The 25,394-nt window shown below is 54.7% G+C and overlaps 1 protein-coding gene across 1 annotated transcript in view; it reads left to right on the top strand.

Annotated features, from left to right (window-relative positions):
- CD99L2 (CD99 molecule like 2) overlaps positions 1–25,394 on the top strand; it is a 35,139-nt gene that overhangs the window by 5,535 nt on the left and 4,210 nt on the right. Inside the window, exons 3-10 of the mRNA XM_026080202.1 lie at positions 3,457–3,543; positions 4,778–4,903; positions 13,373–13,471; positions 16,397–16,435; positions 19,741–19,830; positions 20,560–20,640; positions 21,352–21,441; positions 23,917–23,979. Coding sequence (XP_025935987.1) covers positions 3,457–3,543; positions 4,778–4,903; positions 13,373–13,471; positions 16,397–16,435; positions 19,741–19,830; positions 20,560–20,640; positions 21,352–21,441; positions 23,917–23,979 — 675 coding nt within the window. The remainder of the gene's footprint in view (positions 1–3,456; positions 3,544–4,777; positions 4,904–13,372; positions 13,472–16,396; positions 16,436–19,740; positions 19,831–20,559; positions 20,641–21,351; positions 21,442–23,916; positions 23,980–25,394) is intronic.

Here is a 25,394-nt window from a genome sequence, read left to right as displayed (position 1 = left end):
AGCCCAGCGCAGCCCGGTGCCACGTGGCAGGAGCTCCCGCACCAGCTGCTCCTCGTGCACGAGGGATGCTGAAATGAGCCGGAGCCGCTGAATTCGGAGCAACCCCCTCCCCCCCGAGCCAGCATCCATCGGTTAGGTCGGGTGAAAAGGCGAGCGAGGCGCTGGGCTGGCGTGGCTGCGCGGGAGCAGCCCTGCGCTGCAGACTTYGGTGACGAGGGGCAGCCAGATGCCTCCAGCCAGGGCGGAGGCTGCAGTCCCCGAGCTCTCCAGAGCCTCGCTCCCTCTGTCAACATCACCGAGCTCTTAATTTTCGCTACAACTCCACTTCCTGTCTTAAATAGCACAGTCTAACAGGAGCAGCGCATCCCAAGTGATGAACCAGCGTTTTTACCATGCGATTCCCTGTTTACCTACTTTTAACTACAGCATCTTCTCTTGATCTTTATCTGATGAGAGAAATCTCTTTCCACTGGGAATCAGGTGCTAAGCATTTCATCTCCTACTTCAGTTTGCTTTGGACTCCTGCATCACTGGCTTTGCCATCAGTTGCTCTGCGCCGGGTTAGGAACAAAACGCATTCATGCCACAATTTGTTGCCTAGTTTATAAACAGTTGTCTTTGGCCCTAGGCGATTTCATAGTCATTACTTAATGCATAAGCGCAAATTAAATGGCTAATCTGTATGTTAAACATACCTGGTAATGAGTCTGTGTAATTACATTGCTTGGACAGCACACGGAAAATGTGAAAACGCCCAAGTTTTCAGCCCTGCACATAAAGTCGTAGTAAGGAAAAAGAACTTTTCCTGTTTTCTCACCTTCACTAAAGATCGCAAACTGAATTTTCACCATGCTGCTGCAGAGTCTCAGGCTAGCTTTGGCCACCGGCCTGGAGCTCCTAGAAGAGCCTCGGGAGAGCATCTGCGTTACCTGGAGGCAGCATGCACAGGAGCGGGGGAACAAGCCCACGTCCTGGAGACTTGGGTGACATTCTTGGGTCTTCAGYGACTTGAGGAAGTCACTTTTAACCACTGCCTAGCCTGTTTGGTGAGGCTGGAGTTAATTTCCCCTCCATCACTCTACAAAATGCTGAGGATCAGGGAATAAAAAATGATGCCTTCTACACCTCCCTCCCCCTTTTAGGTATAATAAATTGTTCTTTCTTTAAAAAATAGCAAAAGAGTGAAAATAAGACACAACTTTCTTTCCCTTCTGCTGTGCTTTTGAATCATTGGGAGCTACCTGTGGCATTTCCCAGTGTCTCGGAGAGACTCTGAGATTTCCTTTCCAGGGTCAGAGGCAGATTGACCAGAGAGACTTAAACAGGCTTCAGCTCTCCCTGCCCTCATTAGCTGTCTGGCACAGTGTACCGGTACCAGATCTGGGGACACAGGAATCTGCGTGCTTTCCCCATCTTGATCACAGGTGCATCTGGGCTTGGACTCAGGCGCTCTTCAAAAAGCAAAGAACCTTAAGTATTTGTGCTCAGAAACTTCCAGCCTTTTGCTCCGAATGCAGTGCATCTAGAGACTAATTGAAAGCAGTTTTCAGAACAGGTGAAATGCTGCAGCAAAGACCTCTTTTTTGACATAAATCTCAAAGAACAATTATCTTATTAAAGTTGCTTAGAAAATTTGTCACCCACTTTAAGTGTGGAGATGTCAGAGAGCCTTAGAAATCTTGAAAGCTTTGAATGTTGATACAAAAGAAAGTCATTTTGATTGGCATCTTGTTTTGTCTGAACAGGGGTACTTAATTTCAGATCAGTTTGGGGTGGGGGTGGGTGCAAACAGACCTAAGGAAACTTTCTGTTTCACATGGGCTCCAGAGAAAAGATTGTGCTGAATGAAAGAAAATTACGCCTGGGGAGTAGGAGTAGAAGCAGAGACAAGTCAGGCCTGTAGTTTCAAGTCATCCAGTGGGAAACCCCAAGGCAAACCCTTTCCTGGCTCCCAGGAACATTGCCCTTGGCAGGGCTTGGCTTTTTGTTCTGAGCTGTTGAGGGTTGCTGCTACCATCTAGAGGGCCTTTCTGCCTGGAGGTGTTGTCCTTCTGACATGGGAAGCCACATGCCAATTTGTGCTCGCCTGGAGAGCGGGACCATCAGGCTGGCCGAGGTGAGAAGAGCTGTGGACCTCCAGGGCTGGTGTGTCCTGCAGAGCTGAGGTGGTCCCATCCAGCCCGACAGTCTGCCCACCGCCTGGGCCAAGCTGTCACGCTGTGGATCAAACCCTTGGCTGGTCCCACACCACACTGGCAGCTCTTGATGGTCCAGTTCACGGCTCATGACTCTGCRCGTTCACGTTCGTCTTCGGGGCCGTCCCCCCTGCCCAAAACACAGCTCAGGGTAGCAGTTAGACAACAGGCGGTGCAGAGGGACCTGTGCGGTGCCGTGAGCACCGGGGCTGTTGTATGGCTCAGCCAGACCGCGGGAAAATACGGTCCCTGAGGCGTTGGAGACCTGCACCGCCTTGCCGCGGTTTGCAGCGAGCGCTGTCACATCGAGCAGCCGAAGCCAACGTGATGTGACACATGGAGCTGGCTTTTTGCTCCCCTCCTTCCACCTCGCAAGTAGCTTTGGGTTGGGCACCCGCCAGAAACAGCTGCTGCGCGACGGCCCGAGGGCACTCGCTGCCTCACCTCCGGGATTAGACCGCGTTTATTAGGGCAGTGGCGCGGTGCAGCATCGTGGGGCCAGCTGGCGTTTCGAGCCCCCTCCCACGCTGGGGCTTGCTTGGTCGCTGTGCTGACATTGACACTGGCAGAGAGGCAAAATGAGCGGAAACGCACCATTTCCCTCCGGAGCAAATTCGCATCTGAGAGTTTYGGTCCCAAAGCTTAAGGATAAAAACCCATTTGCCATGCTGATACATCCTCTGAGCTGGTAGACGCATGTTGGTTTGAAAAGCAAAATGAGTTGGCARGTAGGCTCAGTCCCCAGAGGGACCAAGCCGTTCAGCTCATTTCCACTCTCTCATAATTTTTTTAATAAAATTTGGAATATAGCAATGTCTGTATTTCTTAATCAGGAGGTCTGAGGGCAGATACAAGAGAAATGTTGGGAAGGAGGAGAAAGTTGAAGCAAGAGTTTAGCACAGATAAACATCTCTGGCTTTGTGGGGCCTTTCTGTCCCTTCAGGAAACGTTTGACTGCTCCCTGGTTACTTGGGTTTTTTGGAGATGGATGCGGGGCTGCCTCGCTCTGGCGGGCTGGTAGGGGCTCTGACTCCTGTAGACGCAGCTGGGAAATTTCAGCTGTCGTCAGCACTCTTGAACAGCCAAGTTCAGGGGAACAGTGGGACAATTTTCCCTGATGGGAAAATTGATCTTCTGTCAGGCAAGTTCAGGGCGGTTGCTCTTTTCACATGTTGATGTTGCATGTGAAAATTTGGGAGGGAGAGGCCAGCGCCTTTCCTGAACACTCGACTTTTGAAATTTCCTTGCGCTSTCCGTGCAGGCCCCCGCCACGAAGTTGTGCTGGCTTTCCTGCGAGCCCATTACTGCATGCAGCTGCTGGGCTCAGTTCTGTACGGAGGAGGAGGAGGTGCGAGTGCCTCTCCTCCRGGATTTTAAATCTTTATGCGAATGAGTGAGAAAGACGGTGCTAGATGGCGGTGGATGAGAAACTCCTCCCCATGGTACTTTTTGTCTGCTCTTTGGAGAGTGACCTGCCAGCAGCTCGCAGTGCTCCCCCAGTGCTCTGGTGCAGCAAAGCGAGAGCGCCTGGAGTCCGGTGACGCAAGGTCCTTCTGCAGGGTCRCAATCGAGGTTGGCTTGGTGGCTGAGTGGATGAACCTCATGGTCTCCTGATAAGGCAGTGTGACATCAAGGGGGTCTGCAGTAGCAACATTGCTTATTCTGGCTCGTTGTGGGCAATCTAAAGGTTTTTCTTCCTGCCCGCAGTGAGGAAAAGGAACTTGTTAGGGCCATCAGCAACCCTTCAGCGTGGTGCAAGGCAGAGGGACACTGGTCTATGCTGCAAGGCCTCATCCACAAGCGTCCCTGGAGAATTCACCACGTTGTGGGGAAATTCGTAGTGAGGACTTGCTTTCACCTGTTCACTGGGAGGATGTTTCTTCTAGCATTAGTGGTGCTAATGATGTCTGCTGAGAGACAGCCTAGAGTCCACCAAATGAARCTCGGTTTTGCTGGTCTTGTTTGCCTTGTGTCAGCGCCTGCCTACTCTTGCTGGTTGCGAAGTGCCTCAGGTGCTGCCATGGCTTGATCATTGTGTGAACAGTGCGTGCTCTGTCACGTCCAGTGATGGTGACTCCCCAGCACAGGAGCTGCAGCCAGAGTCCTAGCAGCTGTGTCAGTCAATATGGTAAGGACGGGGTAGCTCTCTGGGGTCCTATGCAGGAATTTGCCCTGCAGGTTTCTTGACAGTGACGTTCCTTGGCCGTGTGCCGGTGTGCTTCTTGGGAGAGGAGGTGGTTCCCATCTTCTTGTTGCTCCAGTTGAGGCTCTGTCCTGTCTAGGGCCATAAGAGATAGGCTGCACAAGGGGGTGAAACTCATTTTCCCTCATGATGCTGTGATTAGCAGCAGAGAGGATAAGCCCAAATAGAAATTACTGCCCTGGAGGTAATAATCTGACCCGATACAATTGCTAGGAGCCTCTTGGGGAGGTGCGGGGCAGAAGCAACAGTGCTGAGGTAGCATGGGGTGCTCTGCCTGCACCCCCAGGCCCTTGGGGGCAGCTGAGCATCGCCCAGAGCAGCTGCTGGGCTGCTCTGACATGCTGGAGCGTAAAGGCTCCTTGTGTGGCTCCGGCTCAAGGAGAGGCACAACTAGCCCAGCAGAGGGAAGACGGAGTCAAGAACCGAGCCCAGACTGACTCCTTCTCCTGCAGCCTGCAGAGGAGGCTGACGCACATTGGGAATGTCCAGGTGGATTTCCCCCTCAGTAAGCCGTCATGATCCCCAAGTGTAAGGCTCGGACATTAAGGTGAGGTCTGAACACGGCACAGGCAGGAGATGACAAGATGTCGTGGGCCCTGCTCGCTGGGAGGACCCAGCTCTGAGCGCACAAGTTTGGATAGCACCATCGCTTCACCGGATGGAGAGGAGCCTGGGTCCCTGCCGGGCAGTCCTTGCTGTAATTTTCTCTGCATAAAACACCCCTTAGCTACTGGATGTATAAAAGAAGTTTTCATGCCATGTCGGTGCTCTAGCACCAGTGCCATTTCAACTATGTACTGTGCTTCTCCGGAGCTAGGGATTAAGAACAGTCAAAAAAAAAAAAAGAAGTTAAAATTATTCCTAGTAAGCCCTGAAATCAAATTGCAACAGACGTCTTGTCATCCAGCTGCCCGGGCATACAAAAATACAGGACTGTTCTGTGGCTTAAAAACCAAGGAGACCCAGGTGCCTTGCTCTGAGCAGAGGAGACGTTGCTTGCCGAGGGCTGTCCGGCCCGCGCCGATGCCTTCCCGTCGCGGTGCGGGGTGGGCGTCCGCTGTGGTCTGGTCTCCCTCTAGCGGCTCAGGCAGCCCAAGGAGAGGGTGCCGGGAGCCCCGGCAAAACTCGGGGTTTCCTGGAGCTGAGCGTTCCTGGTGCTGTGCCCGCGGCAGCCGGCGTGCCGGGGTCTCTGCGGGTCAGAGCAGCGCCGGGCGGGAGGGGAGTCCGGACGCAGGGAAACGGCAGGTCACGGCAACGAGCTGTCAGTTTGCTGACTTTAGCAGAGGCTTTTAAGCATTTCTCTTAATAGGTTTCAAACATAACCACYGTTAGTCCCTCCACAAAGAGAAAGTCTTCATTATGCAAATTCTCATCTTAAAGCTTTATTCATGTGCTTCCTGGCAGGCTTTCCTTTAATCTCAAGAGCAAGATTGCTTGGAATTACCATATACCCTTGTTAATTGCATAAAAAAATTACAGCAGAGGTTGTTTTCGCCATAATCAAGAGTGATTTTGATTAGTACTTCTGGAAATCAAAATGTTTTACTGAAAACGGAGAATGAGGACAGCAGCACTGCGTAGTCCCCAGCGAGAAGACRGGGCTATCCCAGTCAGGGCGGCTATCCCGGGATGAGGTCTGGCAGCTGCATCCTGCTGCGCTCAGCCGTATCGCGAACCAGCCTGTGCCRATGTGCCCGGCGGCGCGAGCCCGTCAGTCGCGCTACAGCGCRGGAAGAGCACTGGGTGTAGTGGCGCTGCCGTACGTTTCTTCCCTGCTTTGCTTCCAGGCAGACCTTCCCTTGCGCGGGAGGAGGTTGGGATCCCGCTCTCCCCGCGCGGCCGTCTTGCGCGCAGGGGCAGCATCCTCCCATCGTTTCTATCCCAGGGAGTCCATATTCCCCGGCAGCTTGCGGAAATCGTGGCCGGATTCTGGCACAACCCAACGGGTGAGAATCTGGGGGAAGTTGAGTCTCCTTTTCTAGGCAGGACTAATTTCAGGAGGGAGGCTGTGTTGTAGAGATGGCCGTGGCACTTCTTTGGGGAGGAGTTCAGCTCCTCCGAGGTCGTCCTTCCTGGCCTAGCAGCGCTGCTCTCGGAGCTGCCCCCGCGGACCGAACGTGACACCCCAGCTCCGGGGAGATCTGCTGTCCCCGTGTGGGTAGCGCTGTGCTCCAGTCTCGGGAGCCAGTGAGCGCTGGAGACCCCGGCAGGATAAAGTCGCCTTGCGCAGGCGCTGCAAGTGTCAGAGAAACACAGAGCTGCTCTCCTGCGCGAGGAGCCRCTGGCCCCGCAGAGGGACAAACGTGCTTTCTCAGCCCAGTGTCAGCCAGCTGCTCCTTTGCTTTACCCTTTTCTTTACGTACAGACTTCAAAGCRACAGGCCCAGGCGAGTGCGAGTGCGGATGCTGGTGTCTGTCCGAGCCGCTCGGGCCACGGGCAGGAGAGCTGCCCGTGAAGTCAGGTACCTTATTCAGTTAAAACATGGGCCCAGGAGACACGCTGAGCCTGAGAGGTATGTTTTTGGTAGAGATTCCTTCCCACTAATTTTAAAGCAATATCCACATGGACCCAGAGGACCCCTGCCGGCGGCAAGCGCAGAGCGCTGCATAGCGCAGGTCCCGCAGAAGGCAGGCGCGCTGCGGCGCGGGGACTGCGACCCGTCACGCAGAGCTGTCCTAGTTAGCGGAGAGATGCGGGTGGCAGGAGCGCTGAGCAGTGGAAAGGTTTGGAGCTCAGGTGCAAGGCGCTGCACRTGCCTGTCCCTACAGGATAGTCCTCACAAGCAGCCGCGGCATCTGGTGTGCTGTGCACGGCACGGGTAGAGAACRGCCTCGGGGAGGGCACTCTGTCCCCACCGATCCTTGGAGTTTTGTCTTTGCTGAGACAGTGGGAAATTTCGTCCTGACGATGGCGGTAGCACGATGGTGACGCTAGCATGATGCAGACCTCCCTGCCCGCTCCACCACGTTTGACCCTCTTGCACGGTGGCTGAATCAGCAGGGTTTTCACGCAGACAGCGCAAGCCCACTCTGCCCTGCCCAGAGCCACAGCTCAAAACCCTCCATCCGCCCGTGCTCCGCTGCRGGCCACAGCCGGAGGGCAAGGGCATTTGCACTGCCTGACTCAGTACCTAAATTAAGAGGCTGGTCGCTGGGGAGATACCGGTGCTTTTGCCACTGCTTGGCACAAGCTTTCCTCCTTCCCTCCCACCCAGTGACTGCCACATTACACCTAAGTTAGGTGCCTAAAGTCAGGCAATTTGAATTACTCTTGCCTGCCCTCGTATCTGCTTTGCATTCTCCCTTAATCTCTTGGGCTGTCAATCTAGTACCTTCACAAGCTCTAAATTCCCAAGAAAGCTTAAACACATATATATTTGCACAGAGAGATATGTAGGCTTGCACTAAAAATGGAATACATCTCTCTCCTAATATTGCATACGGCCTAACAATATACTAGGTGTGAATTACGATACTATGATTCAAGCTTTGTCAAACAGTGGGGCTTAATTAGAATATATATATAATTGTAAAAACTAAAAAGCTGACGAGTACCATTGCACATTTGAGCTGCCTGCTACAGAAAATAATGAGGAAAGAATACATTAAGGCACCAAAAAAACCCTTCTACCTTCAAAGAGCAGTTAGCTCTGATTAAAAATATCCCTAGCAAAGCAAGGGAATTCACAGAGAAGCCTCAAATCTACGGCGCTGTCTCTGCCATAACTCTCACCTTCCTGTTTTATAGCCTCCGTCAGGGCAGCTGCAAGCTTGGCTGCAGCATTCCCCCCCCTCAACTCGCGGAGCGGTGGTATTTGGGGAATTAATGTTACATAGCACTAGGTGTCCTGGCTCAGTTTCTTTTGATTGCCACTTTAAAGAAAAATACGGAAAATGCATCCTGTTCGCCTGTTTCTCTTCCCCACCATAAATCCTATGGTCTCCTGGGTGCTCCGGTCAGCCAAATGTACAGCATGTGGAAAACAACCTTGATGCGGTGACCATAGAGCGCGGGAGCGCTTCACGTAGCTCACTGGTTCATCCTGCATGGAGAACCGTTGTGTGGAGCAAGGTCTGAGTGTCATCCCATGCACGTTTCCATCTGGAACGGAGCACCAGCTCCGGCTGGTGGCCTGACCGACCACGTGTCTCTGCAGTTGCAAGTCACCCCTCTTGGCCAAGAGCAGAGGGTAAGACGCTTCCACCACCTGCCAACTCCCCAGCATTGGATGTACTTCAGACCCACAGGCTACAGAGTCTTCTGTCTACTTGTTTCRTTACATTGCGAGTCGTTGGTCAGAGCCCCTCTGTGCCCAGCTTTGTAGGAACGGTACAAAAGTGGCACAGCCCGGTCATGCCAATGTCCAGGCCATAGTGTCTGTCGCTTACCCAGAGGTAGGAGCTAGAATACATACAAACACAGGTTTTCAATAGTCTGCGCCTAACGTTAGACAACTGGGGTTTGTCTTGTTTTTGGTCTTAAATAAACAAAGAAATAAGTGAGAACTCAGCACTGTCCAGCACCTCCTAAAGGAACCCCCCCGTTGGGTTTGCCTTTGGTGGAGCAGAGGAGTACAGAAACCCCAGAGCCTCCTCTGGACATCAGTAGCCACTTCCCTAGAGGGTTCAGAAGAAAGGCCATGAGGCCAAGTCCCCGTCCTTCTCTTTCCTATCACAGGGCCTGTGCTGAGGATAAATAAAGGAGAATAACTGGGCACATTTTCAGTCTGCTGTGAACCTGTCCACAGGAACAAGTAGTGCTTGGTCAGCACTGATGACTTACTTGACTTTTCAGCTGGCCCTTGGTGCTGTGGTTTCAGTCCAAACATCCAGAGACAAGAATCCTTCCAAGAACTTGATGGACAAAGGTAGAAAGGAAACCCAGACCACTGCCTAGTAATAAACCCCAATAAARGTCTAGTRCTGCTCACCAATACTGAAAAATCAATGAAGAATGTTTTCCTGAGCCTTTCATGTATCAGGGGTTTTATAGTCCTGTAACAGGTTGTAGGCAGCTTGGGTATATCCTGGAGGGGAAATGAAGCATGAACACCGGCGCTAACTTGGATGTTTAGCATGCGTTAAAGACAGACGTTTCTAAAACTTACTAACGGGCTGTGTTGTGAGCTATAATACGCAGAAACGGGCCTTAGCGTCGCTCAGAGAGTATAAACGAGCCGTAATACAAAGACACTCTGCGCTGTATACGGCTTCCTATCAGAGGATGGGCTTTACCAGCCTGGGAAGACTGACCCCTCTGGCGGTTCGCGCGGCAGAGGCACCTGGAAGCAGGGATTTGCCGTGACACAGAGCGGGAATAGATCTGGGGCTGCTGAATACCAGTTCCCTGCTATAAACACCAAACAGCACTGCCTCCCCTGCAAGTGTGCTTACAAGGTAAACATGCACCCCGAGTATGCTGTTTGGATTTTAAGCATCTGGCTGTGAAGCGCCAAGTTCGTTACTGCTTAATAACTTAATAAAAGAGTAAGGAGAGGTGTGTTCAGTTCTTCTCGGTCAGAGTGAGCGTGCAAGTTGTATGTCTTTGAGGGGGTACTCGGTTATTGATCCATAAAAGGTGCAATGTCTCTATAACACCCTTTGCATGAAATAAAGATGTTGTCAGCTTCAATTAACTAGCAATCTATTATTAATCCTTGCCAACACCTGGGGAATTCCTTAGTTTAAATTGCCCTGGAAGTTGATCTCTCTCGGCCTGCCTTGGGTAACTGTAAGAAAGCCCTGTGAAATGGATTGTGCCAAATACCGTAATTTGTGGGTAAGGTTTTAATGGGGAATTAAGCATATCAAAACTTTTCCTCATCTTCATGGCAACCTGTCCTGAGACAGAGGACAACCTGATCCTGACTTCGCGTTTGGTATTGAGCAGCCTCAGTGCAAGGCAAGGCTGGGACACTGCTGCGTTGTTCACTAGCCTCCGTTTACACCTATCCAAATTTCTCCTGTCTCCAAAACAAAATTCACCCAGGAAGTCCCTCCCCTCCTGTGAACCTGGTAGAAACCTGGCACTAGGTGCCACGTCTCTGCTGGTCAGCGCTGGATTTCCCCTCCAGGACTGCCCGTGCAATTCAGGACACGCTTGCTGCTCTACGTCGGCTCCCTGACTACAGGGGCTGATGCACTCGCACCTGCCCGGCTCTGCGCCGGCTCTTAGGCAGGGATGGTTTTGGAAGAGGCAGGCTCTTCCCTCTCCGGCGCCGTCCTCCCGTGGCAGGAGCAGCTGCATGAGGAGGCTCAGCCCTGGGGGTTGTGAACGTGGGATTTTTTCTTCCCTGCGCAGGACTCGGGGAGCGGCAGCGTAATGATACTGCTAGAATATTGATGCTCTGGGAAGAGCTGCCAAGAAGAGCTGCCGTTAAACGTGAGCGGGTGCGAGCGTCGCTCAGTGGACCGCTCTGGTTCATCAGGGCTCCCGCCGGCCTCCCCGCTCTCCCCAGGAAGAGGCAAAGGCGGGAGGCGGGCGAGCCTGCTCCTCTCACCGTACACGCGCCCTGTGGCTCCTGTCATCCCAAACGACTACGTTTTGCACAGCCCAGCGTGGGAGTGGGGTCTGTGATGTGTGCCGAGCAGTCCAGAGAAATCCAGTCATTTTTAAAGGGAAAACGCTGCTTGCATCGGGGACAGCACCAGCGACCGCTACAGACATTCCCCGTGCTTGCCCTGCGCGGCGAGCGGGCACGGGCACCGGCCTCCTTGGAGCGCGGGACCCCCGCCGGGCGCTCCCAGCCTTCCCAGCTTGGAAAGCCTCGGCGTACGCACGCGGATTGCTAAGTGCAAGAGCCACCAGCAGTGGCCACGGCGCTCCGAGCAGGTTTTTCTGCCCCTAGGAGACAGGCCTGGTTTCAGTCAGTCCGGGTCTGCTTCTTCCCCAGTTCGGAAGATAGCGAGGGGTGAGAGCACCCGCCCTGGGCGCCGTCGAGCCGGGAAGCCCCGGGCAGCGTGCCCGCGCGCCGGCGGGCGGCACGGGGAAGTGCTTCGGTGCCCGCCACCCGCCGCCGTCCCTTCGGCACCGCGCTGCTGCTGAGCTGCAGCAGGGAAGTCCAAGGCCGGGGAGGAAAGCCGGGTGGTCGGGGCTTGCGAGCCCAGCGGTGCCAGGGACAGCTGCCGCCGTGATTCGGTCAGCAAACTGCGCCCGTCTGCTGCCGCGGTCCGGTCGAACCGCGCGGCGGAAAAGCCCCCGTCTCCCTCCGACGGGGCGTTGCAGCAAGGGCGTTACCCTGTGCGGAAAGTAAAACACAGCGCGGCTCTGCTAATTGCATAACCTTGGTGTACAGCAAATCAGTGCCCTGAACATTTATTTAATCACTGAGAACAGCAAGAGGGAGAAGAGAGGGAAGGGAAGGCTCTTGGCATACAAATGTGGGGGTTGGTATTACCACCGTATTCCTCCTGTCGGTTAATTTTGCASTTGCTGCAAACCGCAGAGTTAGAAGGAACTGAAATGAAGGTTTTCCCCTTCTGCCTTTTCTTTTTTTAAACATAGTTTAAAATAGAAAAACAAGAATGACAGAGCCCCACYGATTCCCACAAGTTGACTAAAGGCTGAGGAAGAAGCAGCCTTGCTGGGAAAGGGCTCCAGCGCTGGCCCGGGCGCCTCTCCAGGAACCGGGCGCCTGCTCCGGCGGTGCATCTCCTAATCCTGCAGCTTCGCTCGTGCCGCCGGAGCGACAGAGCCAGTCCTGTCTCGCACTGCAGACTTTTCACTAGTAGTAATGCCCAGGAGTTGCCAACATTTTGGCAAAGGCAGGGAAGGGAGCGGAGTCCCGTGCATGGGAGGTTCGGGATGCCAAGCACTACCCTTTGCACTAGGTCTCTACCCAGGGGGTTCGTCAGTACAGCTTGCTTCACGGATTTAACGTGGTGACTGGCTCCACCGCAACAGGACACTCGCCTTCCACCACGTAGACAGTAAATGAAATGCGGTGTGATGTGCGAATACCTGAAACTGGAGCTGAATGTGTTGTAGTACTTAGTGACCGCTCTCTGCAGAAGTTTGTCACTGAAATGCTGATACCTGCTTTCTGATGGACGAGTGCCTTTTCATTGTTATTGTCCTTGTCAGTAAAGCTTTAAATTTATTCATGAAGCAAGCTGGAGCTCAGGTGGCAATAGCTAAATCCATTTAGCAGTAGGAATAAGAGGAAAGCCATTTTAATGTTCTCTTGCAGTGCTGCAGTACTTAGCAAACCCAAAGGATATTAATTACTCAGCATGCTCTGAGATGTAAAAGCATGAATTTATCAAGACAAATACATTCAGAACTAGGGTAAGTCAACAGTAATTAACATGATGCAAAAAAAGTCAGGGAAAGGAAGGATTAGATGGTCCTATCGCATTAGAACACCATATAGCTTAGAGTCATCCCTGGGATATTATAAAGTGATTGGAGTTGTTGTAAGGCATCTTTAACAATAAATTTGCCGTCTGTTTGTCAGGTGTATTCCTTGGCTCTGGGTATGTTCCTAGTTTACATCACCAAGCCAGCGATTCATGCGGTATCTGAAATATTGTGTGTTTGGCAGCCAGCTTCAGAATTTTCATATGAAATCTTTGATGTTGGAATGCACTTTCAAAGAAGAGGTGCGTGGGGTTTTGTTGTTTTTCACTGAATTTGTCTATGCTGTTCCAATATTTTCGCGGTGTTTAGCAAACATATAATCGTGAGCACAGCCACAGATGAGTGGCAGCTAGAGAGATGAATTGGTAGCTCTACTTGACAAATTTAAGTGTAGCATGTGTTTTTATACCACATCCATTAGGGCAGACAAATGGAAAATCCAGAGATGACTGCTCTGCAATTTAACAGTCATAGCGTTCTGAGAAAGCTGATGTCTTCGTCTGCACTGATGATGGGTCAGGCTTAGAAAAAAGCAAAAAATCCTCTAAAAACTAAAGCAAATTGAGCAAACAAGTCTAGCCGTGCTGTATTTAAGGGCAATTTACTTTGTGTGGAGCAAGTAAAACCAATGCTGATTCTTTATCTCCAGGTCATGGGGACGACCTAGGTGACTTTAACCTAGAAGATGCTCTGTATGATCTCACCACCAAACGACGTAAGTCAAATTTATTTATTCTTTTAAAGAGGAGAAAGCCAATAGTAATTAAGAGATGTAATTATTCTTTGGGATCGTATGCAAATGTAGGGTGGCAGGGGGTTACATGATACCTCATCGTCTCTACCGGGATAGGCTCTGTTTCCATACTTGGCAACAGCTGGAATTAGCARTATTCCTGTAGAAGTTACATGCTAACATTGTGCTCCTTTGCTTTGTGATTTTACTCAGCAGATTGCAGAGGGATAGTATTATTTTGACATCACGACGGCACTGAACACATCTTAGGGGGCTTTTGGCTGCTTGCACGCATTAGTAACATCTAGCAACAAATATTCTCCGTTTTGCCTGGAAGTTAACACATACTGTTTTTCTTTCAGCTGGCGAGGGCCGGGTTGGGGGTTATTTATGAGATGTACGCACGCGTCACGGCTGTCCTTCCCCCGCTGCCAGGGYGCGGGAGTCGCCCTTTCGCAGAGCACGAACGAGCCCCCGCGCGAGCATCCGCAGAGCCGCCCGTCCCGCAGCGCTAACACGCGCCGCGACTCGCCCAGCAGCCTCCTCTTCCCGGTGCCGGCCACCCGCCGCGCGCGGAGGGAAGCCTGGGCAGGGAAAGCACCTCGCTTTTGCAGATTACGTTCCTCGCGCTCCCAAATCCCCTCTGGAGAGGCGCTGAGCCGTCAGTCCCACTGCGACTGGGGAAAATCAGACAGCGCGCTCGGCTGTTGCTTTTGTTTGCTTATTTTCAAATGTAACCTGCCCGGTAAAGGAAACCCATTTGCAATGGGGATACCTTGTTTCCGGCGCTCTGACGTTTAACGTTTGGCTCCGAAAGGTGCAGCTTTACGCAAACCAAGGTCAGGCCGTGTCGCTGAGGGAGGGAAGGCGCCTGTTAGAGYTCAGCCCCAGGGCCAAGGGCAGGGGGCCTGTCAGTCTTACAGCACCCTGGATGTATTAAATTCAGTGCAGCAGCTCTCAGTTTACACCAAAAATGAGGTAATGTCTGACAGTTTTTTACTGTGGATAAGTGCATCAAAGCAGTGGACGGGATGAGAGACTTGCCTCTCCCACCCTTCGGAGTACTTACAGCATTTCTCCTCTGAACGCCGATGTCTCCTTTCATAAACTGAGCTCAAAACTCATCTGCATCTAGTCATTTAACCAGCTTAAATTTCTGGTTGTGGCCCTGGAGACCCTGCAGTGGAGGGGATTGCATGTCATGTTGATTTTACCAGTGCWAGGTTAGTGCAATTCTTAGTGCTTCGAAACACCAGGCCAAACTACAGGTGATGTGCTTAAGCACCCTGCCATTGCCAAGACTCTGCAGTTTCATCCCAGCAGAGGATTTGGCCCGGCAGGTTGTAGACTAGGCTCCTTTTCACTAGTAGGTTGCACAGACCCTGCCTAAAAGTGCCAGGTTACGGCCAGCCCCAGCCCGAGCCATGTCCAGGAGCGAGCGCCGGTGCACCGAGCCCAGAAAATGTCCCGCCGCCGGYGCTGCCCCAGCAGTCGCAGTCACAGCCCCCAGCCACCGTCCCCTCCCGTCGCACGCCCCTCTGCGTGGTGGCACGGCCCGGGCGAGCCGTCCCCACACCCTCGTCCTAAGAGCGGTGACCAGCCATGCAGAGAGCTCTGCAAACAGTTTCACTTAAGTGAAAGCTATAACAGGGTTTTGAAACCTCTTGCCTTACAGTCTAACAATATAGACAYGTCTGTGCTACATTACACTGGAATCTACATGGAATAAAACATCAAGTTTTTCACTTCAAACCTTCCATGACATGCCAGGGTTAAAGATGTCCTCATAGTAGGAAGGTGATAGCTCATGAGGTGTTAGACTTGGTCACTGCTCTATCGGATGCTGGCCTAGGGCTGAATATTGCAAGTCCTTTGATTACAGTACACAGGGAGGTTGGTTTGAAATGCGTAACTGCCACTTCCGAGCCCAGAGAAGCTGGAGCTTCTCCAGGCTGGAGTCCCGGAGCACGGGACGGGGAAAGGCAATGCTCTCCTCATGGCCTCGCTTGAATGGTATACCCATCGCCAGACTTGATTATATCAGTACCAGAATAAAAGCAAATGAAGGATCTGGAGACCAGCCATGTCAAATCCTACCAATACACTGGAAATGAAGCACTCCAGTGTTCGGAGACACCAATGGAAATTAATGAGAACAGAGCAGCCACAGCTCTTGCTCATTATTTATTCATATACTTGGTAATGCCATCCACTATTAATAGATAGTGGTATACAGGAAAAAAAACACCCCAATGACAGATCGTAGCTTGCTTTAGCACAGGAACGGCCACAGGAGCTGGGATCTGAGCATTAGGATGTCACCAAAATTCCTCCCCTGAAGGGGAACCCCTGGTATGTCCTGCAGCATGGGATATTATCTGTCACTTAAATAAGGGACTAGGCAGGGGACAACGAAAYGCCGTGGTATTTTGTACACCCTTCTGCACAGCAGCTATGCTGTGCTGTGCGCAGCTGTCTTCCAGAGTCTTAATGTGAAGTGGTTTCTCACAGGCCTCTGCTTTCTGCTCGACTTTGCACTGGCCCACACAGAGGCAGCATTCGTCCCCAAATACGACTCTGCCCCAGAGACGCTTGTCCTGCCGTGCACAGGGCCACCAGCCCCTTGCACCGAGGCTGGGTGTGCTTCGGGTCGCGCTCCTCGGGGTTTTACAGCTTTGGGCTCCAAGGAGTTTGCCAGCGCAGAGCAAGGAGAAGTCACGGCATCAGACCAGGCTTACGCGCGGCTTGGCTCCCGCTGAAGGGCTGTGGCTTTTAGTGGGGGGATCCTCTGTGTTGTAAGGTTTATGGACATGTTGGCCAGTGCTCTTTGCCGCTTGTTTTCAAACAGAAGCAAGATTCCCGGGTGCTACCCCTGACTAATGCTTTTCCCCCTCTGTTTTACGGCAGCGACTCCCAAGGCGCCCCGGAAGCCGGCAGCTGGGACAGGTGAGGCGTGCTTATCTGCCTATCGTTTAGCGAGCCGCCGGGTTTGCTTCCCGTGCGGCTCTGAGCGGCGCGAGCTGCCCTGCTGCTGCGTGCACGAGGTGGGGAGCTGCCGCACGAGCAGCGGCAGCGAGGGCTGGAGCTTCGCGCGCCGCGCCGGCACGGGGAGCCGCCCGGGCTCGCAGGGGCTCCTCGTCGCGGGCTTGCAGTGACGTCCCAGAGCCAGGCGCTCGGTGTAGCTGATACGTAGCTTGCCCCTGTGAACGCCCCAGACGTGCTGCAGAAATGAGGCTTAAACCACCTTTCCCTTGCGTTTGTGATGAGCTGGTCTGCAAGCAGCTGCTGCTCCGCAGCTGGACTGCTTCAGCTGATTGAGCTGCRTTAGCTTCATCTGTCCACACCACCTCTCCGAACGCATCTCCTCTCATTCTTTCCAACAAAATGGGCACATTGCAGGGAAACATGCCCATATTTGTAGAGCTCCAATACTGCAGGGGCAAGGACAAGACGTTACAGAGCATGGCCTGGGAGCTTGCTGACCACCTGCACTTGAGGTTCAGGTGAGTAAGTGGGTAGGTGGTGGAAGGGGAGGGAAAGCATAGCAGTACTTGAGCCTGCAGGCTTGAAGCTGAGATGCTTCTGGTTTTGCCATGAGCAAATTCAGACCAGCTAATTTACCTTCTTGAGCCCAAGTTTCTGTTTCCCCATTCTCTTCAGTATAAGAAAGGTGGTACCAACATGCATTTGTGAAGTGCTTTGCACACTCCCTCCATAAGGCTTAAGTAAATGCAATATTGATATTTCTGTCCATTCTGAAGGCAAGTGGTATTAGAGCATTTATGGTCAAGGCTGAATTTTGCACACTTTGCAGTATTTTAATGGAAGAGACACAAATCACAGCTCAGCTCTACAAAGGTTTTTATGTCTCACACTGTGGCACCTGCTAGCTTTCTTTCCAGGAAAGAGCTCAGAGGATATTTTTGTTCTTTCTTTTTCTACAAGATGTCCCTGACTTTAAATGCTCCAGTTTGGTGAAATTTTCCTGTCTAGAGAAAAATGTTTCCCCAACTATCTGTGCCTATCCCAGCTAGCTAGAGCCACAGCATCTGCCCAGACACTTTGAGGAAGCGTGCTTAAACTCGTGCTGACATGAAAGTTTCATTGCTGGCAACTCCTCTAGCTCAGTTCTGGCCAAACATACCTACTTAAATATAGAGCAGTCACAAGAGCTGTGTGTTGCTCAACCCTGCAAAAACCAAGAACTTGAAATAAACTGCAACAGGAGAGAGCTCAGAAGTGAACTAGCTTGCTAGTACATTAAGATCTCGGCATGAATTTAATAGAGGGAAAGAAGTCTGACTGTCCAATTCCTTGGCCAGTGTCGTCTTTACTAGGGACAAGGAAAGACAGAGCTAGAAGCTGCTGCCCATAATGGTGTCTGCTCTTAGAGCACCGAGGTGGGGCATGATCCAGAGGTCACCGTCAGACCGAAGTGGTGCAGAGCACCAGGTACTCACAGGTACTGGGGAGCCCATGTAACCAGCAGGATTCCCAGGGACAGCAGGAACCAGCAGAGCCAAATCTATGGCATCTTTCTCTTGTTTCCAGCAGAGACATGGCTGGTCCATGCTTCGAACTGCACAGGGTGTTTCTGCAGCCCTTTCTCCCGGAGGCTAAGCTGGGGTCAGGCCAGCTCAACTGAGCGATCAGGTAGCTACTAAAGCTACCTGAAAGCCTTCCTTGTTTCCACCCCCGTCCAACTCTTCATCAGCAACATCATGTGTTTCTCTAGTCAGACCATTAAACCAGGAGGTGCAAGGCCCACAGACCAGAAGCATGTCATTGCCGGGCCAGTGAATCGCAGAATTAAGGCACTAGCAGAGTCCAGCGCACCCTCCAGCTGCCGAGCAAAGGGAAAGAGTTTGCAGCACGTCCATACCGGAGAGCTGACAGATCTGCTCGCACACAAAGTGAGAGGAAGAAAATTCAGTACCTGTCGCTGCAGGGAGACCCTCTAAAGGGCCTGCCTAGATAACTCGCTCCACTCTCTAGCCGTGAGCTTTGCACGGGAATTGGCCTGGAAAAGAGCCAAGCTCCTGCTGTGCATAAGCTGCAATTCTGGTGGATTTTTCCAAAGGAGAAGACACTATAAAGTCAGTCTTACTTAACTTCACAAGTAGCTGCTTTTAGTGGGAGTGGAAGTTTCCTTCCATCAGTGCAGACCCGCAAATGTTTTTGTGTATTTTGGGCCAGGGGAGCAAGGAGAGCCTGACAGCGTCTTGCAGCCAAATGTTGACACGTGCTGGAGGCCGGAGCCCAGCTGCTGAACACAGAGCCCAGCCCTTCGTTCAGCAGGCGAGATGCATGGCGCGCTCCTGCGAGTCGGCGTGCTGCRCGTGGAGCTGCAAAGTCGCTGAAATCTGGCTGTGCGTCTGAGCATGGCCTTAGTGCTTGGACCTGGCTTTTCCCCACCCAATTTTAACGCTGAAGCAGGAGCCGCCGCAGGAGCGGAGCCGCTCGGCCRCGGCAGGTCGGGGTCGCCCTCCGCGGCGATGCCTGTCCCTCTCCAGCTCCCGGGCAGCCTCCCAGCGTCAGCACCGCAGTTAAGCGCCAGAAGCACACGCAGGGCTTCGTCGCTTGRATCACGTCCCAAACAAGAGGTCATTTGATTCAATAAACTCTCCCCAGGAAGTTTAAACGTGCCAAGGCCCAGACTTCATTTGAGGTAGTTTCYTCTTCCCCGGAGCATGTTCTTCAGATGACTGACAGCACTGAGGGGCTCCTGCGGCAGAGCTGCAGCTCTCCGGATCCGCGGCCGGCTCGGTCAGTGCCGGGGTCTCCCCGTTCCTCCTGCCTGCTCTTTCTGGCCCAGGGCCGCGCACCCGCGGCAGCCGGGGGAGCGAGCAGCATCCTGCAGACGGCTCCATCTCTGCAGCACGCTCTCGTTAGCGGCCGCGGCCTCTTGGAGGGTGCTCCAGCAGGCAGCCTGCTGCGACGCCGTCGGTCCTCCCCCTAAAGGCAGCGTTTGCCCCCCGGCGTTTGCCACGGCGTGGCGTCCGGACGCCCTGCTCAGCTCCCGCGCGCTGGCGGAGCGACGGGGCCAGACCAGCTGCCGCCCGCGAGCCGCCGTTTCCTGCGGGCGCTGCCGCCCTCCTGCGCCCGCGCRGCAGGGCGCGGAGCCGGGGCAGGAGCGGAGAGCCCGTCCCAGGGCTGGGGCGCCGACAGCATCCCGCGGCTCCGGGCAGCGCCCTCGCGGAGCCGCCGGCGGGGCGATGCTGGGTTTAACGTTCTCTCCTCTCCTGTCGTAGACTTCGATTTGGCCGATTTCTTTGACACCCCCCTGGAGACGACAACCAAACCAGCAAAGCCGACTGCTAAGCCCTACCCGAAGAAGCCAGGTACTGTGCTGCGCCCTCGTGTCCTAGGGTGGCGTGCAGGCACGCTGCCCTTTTTYGGGTCTGAAAGAGGGGAAATGCTCCCAAAGGAAGCCAGGGGAAGCTTTGCCTCGCCGCTGAGGCAGCAGTCCTGGCGGCGGGGCGGTCGCGATTTGGCGCTGGCAGACGAGCTCCGGCGTGTTCTGCGTTAGCGGTGTAGGAGGTTTCCACATTCCCACCTCCAGCCGTCGCGCTGCCCTGACGGCGCTGGCTGAGGAGCCGCTTGAGGCTGCCGCCTCTGTCCGTGCGGCGACAAGGCTGGCGCTAGCTTAAAGCAGTGCTCYGCGTCTTCCTCTCTGCACCTCGGGCCGGCACGCTTCCTGCTCCGGCGGTGTCGCAGGGTGCTGCCGAGCGGCGTTTGTGAACGATTTCTAACCAGAACGGAGTCTTTCCGGTTCCTAGGCGGGATATTGAGTTGTGCAGAGCATCCAATCCTTGAACGTCTTTCCGGCAGTGCGCGGTCCCGCTCCCACTCGCTGTGGGGGGAAGGGGCAGCCCAGCAGGCATCGCGCTGGATTTCRGTTGGAGACAGATCCAGGTTGTCCCAGTCTAAAATTCAAGCAACGTTTCASGTGCCGATCTCTGCCGCGGGCCGGTGGTGCCGCAGCACGGCCCATCCTGGGGGAGGGAGGGAGGCTGGTTCCCCCTCTCAGCTCCCGCTGGCTCATTTTGTTCTCTTTTCCCCCGGTTCAGACAACAGCCTGTGGGATGTCGTCCGCACCACCACAACCAAGCGGCCAAAAACTACGAGGGCCCCCCCCAGACACAACCCAGGTGAGCGGCCCGGCCTTGGGGAGCTGCTGTGCCTCCTGGAGCGCTTTGCTGCCTGCTCGGGCAGGGCTTTGGGAAAGGGCACTGTTCTTTCTCCGCTCCCACACTTAAAAAAATCAATCTCATACTAGAATAGACTTATTTAGAAGCTACAGAAAGTTGAGAAATTTGGGTTGGCTCGGTTCCATTTTTTTTAGCTCCCGTTCAGCGAGAGCAGTAAAAAGCCGCTCTGCGAGCGTCGAACTCGGCATACCAACCGTGCGTTTYGCAGCAAAAAATACCCCTAAGCAATCAAGCAGCAGCCTGTCGCAATCAGAGCGTGAGCCCTGCAGAAAGCGCTTCCTTCCCCTTTAAGGCGTCCTCCCCCCGTCCTCCCACTCGCCGGGCACTCGGAGTTGCCGGCTTCGCTCTGACCTTTTCTATCCTGCTTGATTTATATGATTGCCTGGCGGTTGATCCGCTACGTGAGACGATTTCTGCAGGAAGAACATGACATTTGTCACAACAGCAGCGTGAGAGCACGAAACGGAATGAGTTTGGAACGCCTCCCGCGGTACTGGGTGGCGAGACCGGGAAATGTCTATATCGGTGCCCCCCTCTCTTTCAGTGACGCTTTTCCCTGGCGAAGTTGAGCGTTTCCCTGATTAAGTTTGCCAGAGTTAGGAAGCTTCCTGACCCGTGGCCAGGATGACTAACCGGTGCGTTATTCTACAGCAAAGGATCCTATGGATTTCGACTTGGCCGACGCCATCGACAAGAACGACGGGAAAGGCGGGGAGAGCCCGAACATAAGGCCAGGTGAAGGTATGTCGCTCTGCCCCTCGCCCCAGGTTTCCCTGCTCGAGACCCAAATCTGGTGCCAGCGGCGCTTTCCCTCGGGGCGCGTGGAGGATCCTCCCCAGTCCCTGCGGGTTTCCTTGCCAGACGCCAGCTCCTTTCCGCTCCGCATCGAGCCGCTGCCTGCCACCAGCGGCTCCGCACCGCGCCGGCCCCACGGCCCGCCTGCCCCGTCCGCGGCCCCGCTCTGCCCCTCAGCCCCGGCGCCCCGCGCGGGCGTTTCTGCACTTCTGCGCACGGATTTCTCAGGCCACTTCTGCCCCATGAAGCCGCGGCAGTTCTGCCGAGCTCCCCCTTGCCCACCGGCAGCTATTAAACGGAGCGCGTACGCATCGGGGTTCGCAGTCATTGCCAAGACGTAAGTCTAGAGCAGTCTTAACTCCTGGCATAACGTACGCTGTGGGCTGAGCCTGACTGGGCTGGGAGGCTTTTTTTCCATCCTTAAAATACTCGAGTGAATGAATCACTTGTCTGCAGTGATCACTCCCTTGAGCACTGGAGTTAGAAAACAGACTTTGCACAGCTAGTTTATTGGTGTTGAGATGGCCGTATAACCTGCTCACGGGTAATTAATAGTCCAATATTTTGTTAGATTGTCCTAACTAGGTGACTTGTCTGCACTCTGATATTTTGGGCTTGTTGATGTTTCAGACTTCTGCAGGAAAGGTTTAAGGGTTGAACTGTTGGAAGGTGGCACCCAGCTCAAACCAGGAAGGTGGCACCCATCTCGACGTGGCAGTCAGCATAGGCGCATTTCCCCAGTGTCACCACACCTTGCTTTTTTTGACCTCTGCAGGTTCTGGGGTGTTGTGCGTGTTGGTTTTTTGTTTTGTACTCTTATTACTAAGCCCATAAAGCTGCTTTCTGTGGTAAATTGGCAAGTAAGGAATTCTGTTTTGGGCTCAGAAAGCGAAGGTGACCCAACCTGAGGTGGACAGGTAAGGAGTCTTTGCTGGCTCCTACYTGTATCTCTTCTCCTCTCCAAATCTCAGCTTTCTGGCGCACACATTGCTACGCCCCGAACGCCAGCTCAGGCAGAAGCCAAGGCATGCAGCAGCACCACTAGCTCTGCCATCAGCTCCCAGACCCTTGTTTCTCTATTGCTGTCCTGCGTGAATCCGGCGCTCTCACGGTGACCGTGCTCGAGGTGCTCGTCCAGCCTCGAGACCGTGTGGAAACGCGCGAGCGCTCGCCCCCCTCTCCCGCCCCAGTGAGGAGGAGAGGCGTCCCGGCAGGCTCCCCGCGACGGCGGGCGCGGGGYGGCCGGGGGCCCCGTCCCACCACCCTGTGCATGCGGCTCCCCCGCTTCTCCTCCGCTCCCGCTGCGCACGGGGCCACGCAGGCTCACGAGCCCCTAAATGCGTCAGTCAAAAACATAGGAGTATTGAAACTTTGATTCAAAGATGTTTCTTTCAGGCCAGACTTCAAGTCAATTATTACCTTTTTTATGAGCTTGAAAGAAAATAAGTTGGGGTTAAACATTTTGTAATTTCAAGAGAGCTGGAACCGGTTATTGACCTGTCTCCGTCCCCCGCCGGGGACGAGGAGCCGGCTGACGTAGTGGTTTGGACGCACGCGCGAGAGCCCGGCCCTCGGCCTCAGCTCTGCCCGCGGAGCTGCGGAACCGGCGCCGTCCCTGCTGCCCAGGGAGCTTTATTATGACTCTTTAAAATAGCCAGAATACTTTAAAGAAAGTAGCYGAGTGAGCGCAGCCGACTGCCTTCCTGGGGGGAGGCGTTCCTCCCCGCGGTGCCAGCGTGCGGGCGGCCGCCCCGTGCCGGCCACGCGTCCTCAGAGGCRACCCGCCGCCCAGCCGGCCCCGAACCCCTGCGAGATCCTGCCCCGCGTCTTTGGCCACGTGGGAACCAGCACGCAGTTTTCGGGTCCCTCTCGCCCCCAGCAAGCCCCCTGGTTTTCCTTTCCGTTACGCTGGCTGTTTTCTAGCTGGTTCTGGTTGTATTTGCCCATGCCTCCGCGTGGCCATTTCGCCCCCACCGCTATGAATACTTCTGCGGTCACCAGCGGGGGGGGTAAAATAAAATGAGAAAGGAAGGGGTTTACTACAAGGCACCGAAGGCACACAGGTAAGGCGGTGGCACCGAACGGGGGCTGTGCTCGCTCCCCGCCCTCGCGCCGTGCGCGGCCGCCGGGCTCGGAGGAGGGTGACGCTGCGCGAGGCTGGCTAGGGCGGCCGCCGGCGGGGCGCTCGGTGGGCGCGGGCGGGCGGCGGGGCGGCAAGCAAGGGCCTCCTCCGGGCCTGCACGTCTGGCTGGGTTTTGTCCCGCGGCCGCTCCCGGGGCCCGGCGCTGCACCAGGCTGGGGAGCGCCGGGGGAGCGGGGCCGCCGTCGCGCGACCCGGCAGGCAGGTTTTAGCAGCCCCAGCGCCAGGGCTTATGCACAGCGCGTCCAGCTGATCTGGCTTTATTCTTTTTTAAAAACCAGCATTTTCCGATGACGACCTGGCCGGGGTGGTGGATGGCGGCTACAGCCCCGACAAGAAGAAGGGTAGGTGCTCGGTCCGCGTGCCACTGGGGCGCCGGGGCCTGGCCGGGGGAGGCGGGACGTTGGCAGACCCCTGGGACCGCGCGCGGCGGCTCCCCCGTCCCCTGTCACGGTGGGGAGGCCCCAAAACGCCACCGTGGCCGGCGTCAGCGAGAGGACGGCTGGGGACGCGCCTCCATCCCCACCACGTGCTGCGGGACGGGGACCCACGCGCTGAGGTTGCCTGACACTGAGGCTACTCGTTTTGAAAAAAGCTCAGTCAGCTAGGAAATAAAACAAGAAAACCTAGTTTGCTCGCTTAACCGCAGGACATTTGTTTGTTTTAGCGGTCACTTTTCAAACAGAAGTCACCGTATCGGCTAAATGCCGGGAAATCACAGCAGAGCACTCGCCTCCCAGGCGGGACAGCGCGTGCGGGGAGAGGAGTTTCTCCAACAGTGTCCGGCTTCCAACGGGGCCAGGAGGACAAGTCATTTCTGGCCCCCGTGGCCACAGCGTGTGTCAGCAGGTCGAGGTGTTTGGTTTTGGCTCCTGGAGGTGCCGCAGCCCTGGTTCTCGGGGCGGCGGGTCCCACGTCCCTGGTTGACACTGACCGCCCCAAAGACTGACACCCGTCCCCGTGCGCAGTGACGCATCAAAAGCCTTCGGTTGCTTCTCGTGATCCGACCACCAGTGGTTAGAGACAAGGAGGGGAAAACAACAACAGTTGTGTAAGACCATGCGTTTGCGAGGCTCCACAGCATTAAATATTAAAAGCAGTCAAGTTAAACAGAAGAGCACCGCAAGCCCAATCAACATCTAATGAATCACTGTGCTGAGGACAACCCGCACTGGAGACATTAATGCAGTGCTGACCTCCCTCCATAAATTCAGGATTTAAGTGACTTGTTAAGAGCTACAGCTTGCAGCAGGAACTGTTTTTCCTTCCCAACTCAGTTCCTCCAGGGAAGGCGATTTTAAAACAGCCTTTGCACTAAGTCAAGGCTCCCCAGCCCGGCGGAGCTTTGCCAGTCGCTCCCCTCCGACAGGGCACGCGTGCCGTGCGAGCCTGTGCGACAACATTTCATTCACCTGCTCGACGCGCCGGGAGCGGCACAGAAGGGAGGCGAGTCGCTGCCCCTGCAGAGGCTTCCCCGAACGCTTCCAGCGCACGCAGTAAAGGGCAAAGGCCATCGCCAAACCCCGTCACGGCCCCGGTCCTCGGAGCGAGGAGGGACGTGGCCAGGCAGCCGCCCTGCGGGTTTCGCCCCACGGAGCTGGCGCCGCCTGCTCTTTGCGGGCGCGGAGCTGCGCTGCGTTCCCCCGCGGCGCTGCTGCTCCCGCTCCCGGTGCGCGGCTGCGGGCTCCGCTCCTTGCGGCTGCGGGCTCCCAGGCTGCGGCGCCCGCTCCGTGTCGGGGCGCTCGGGGGGGCCGGGGCC

The sequence above is a fragment of the Apteryx rowi genome, unplaced genomic scaffold (assembly GCF_003343035.1).
Source record: "Apteryx rowi isolate R43461 unplaced genomic scaffold, aptRow1 scaffold_115, whole genome shotgun sequence".
Taxonomy (NCBI): domain Eukaryota; kingdom Metazoa; phylum Chordata; class Aves; order Apterygiformes; family Apterygidae; genus Apteryx; species Apteryx rowi.
Note: the sequence above shows the minus strand (reverse complement) of the source record. Positions and strands in the feature narration are given on the sequence as shown.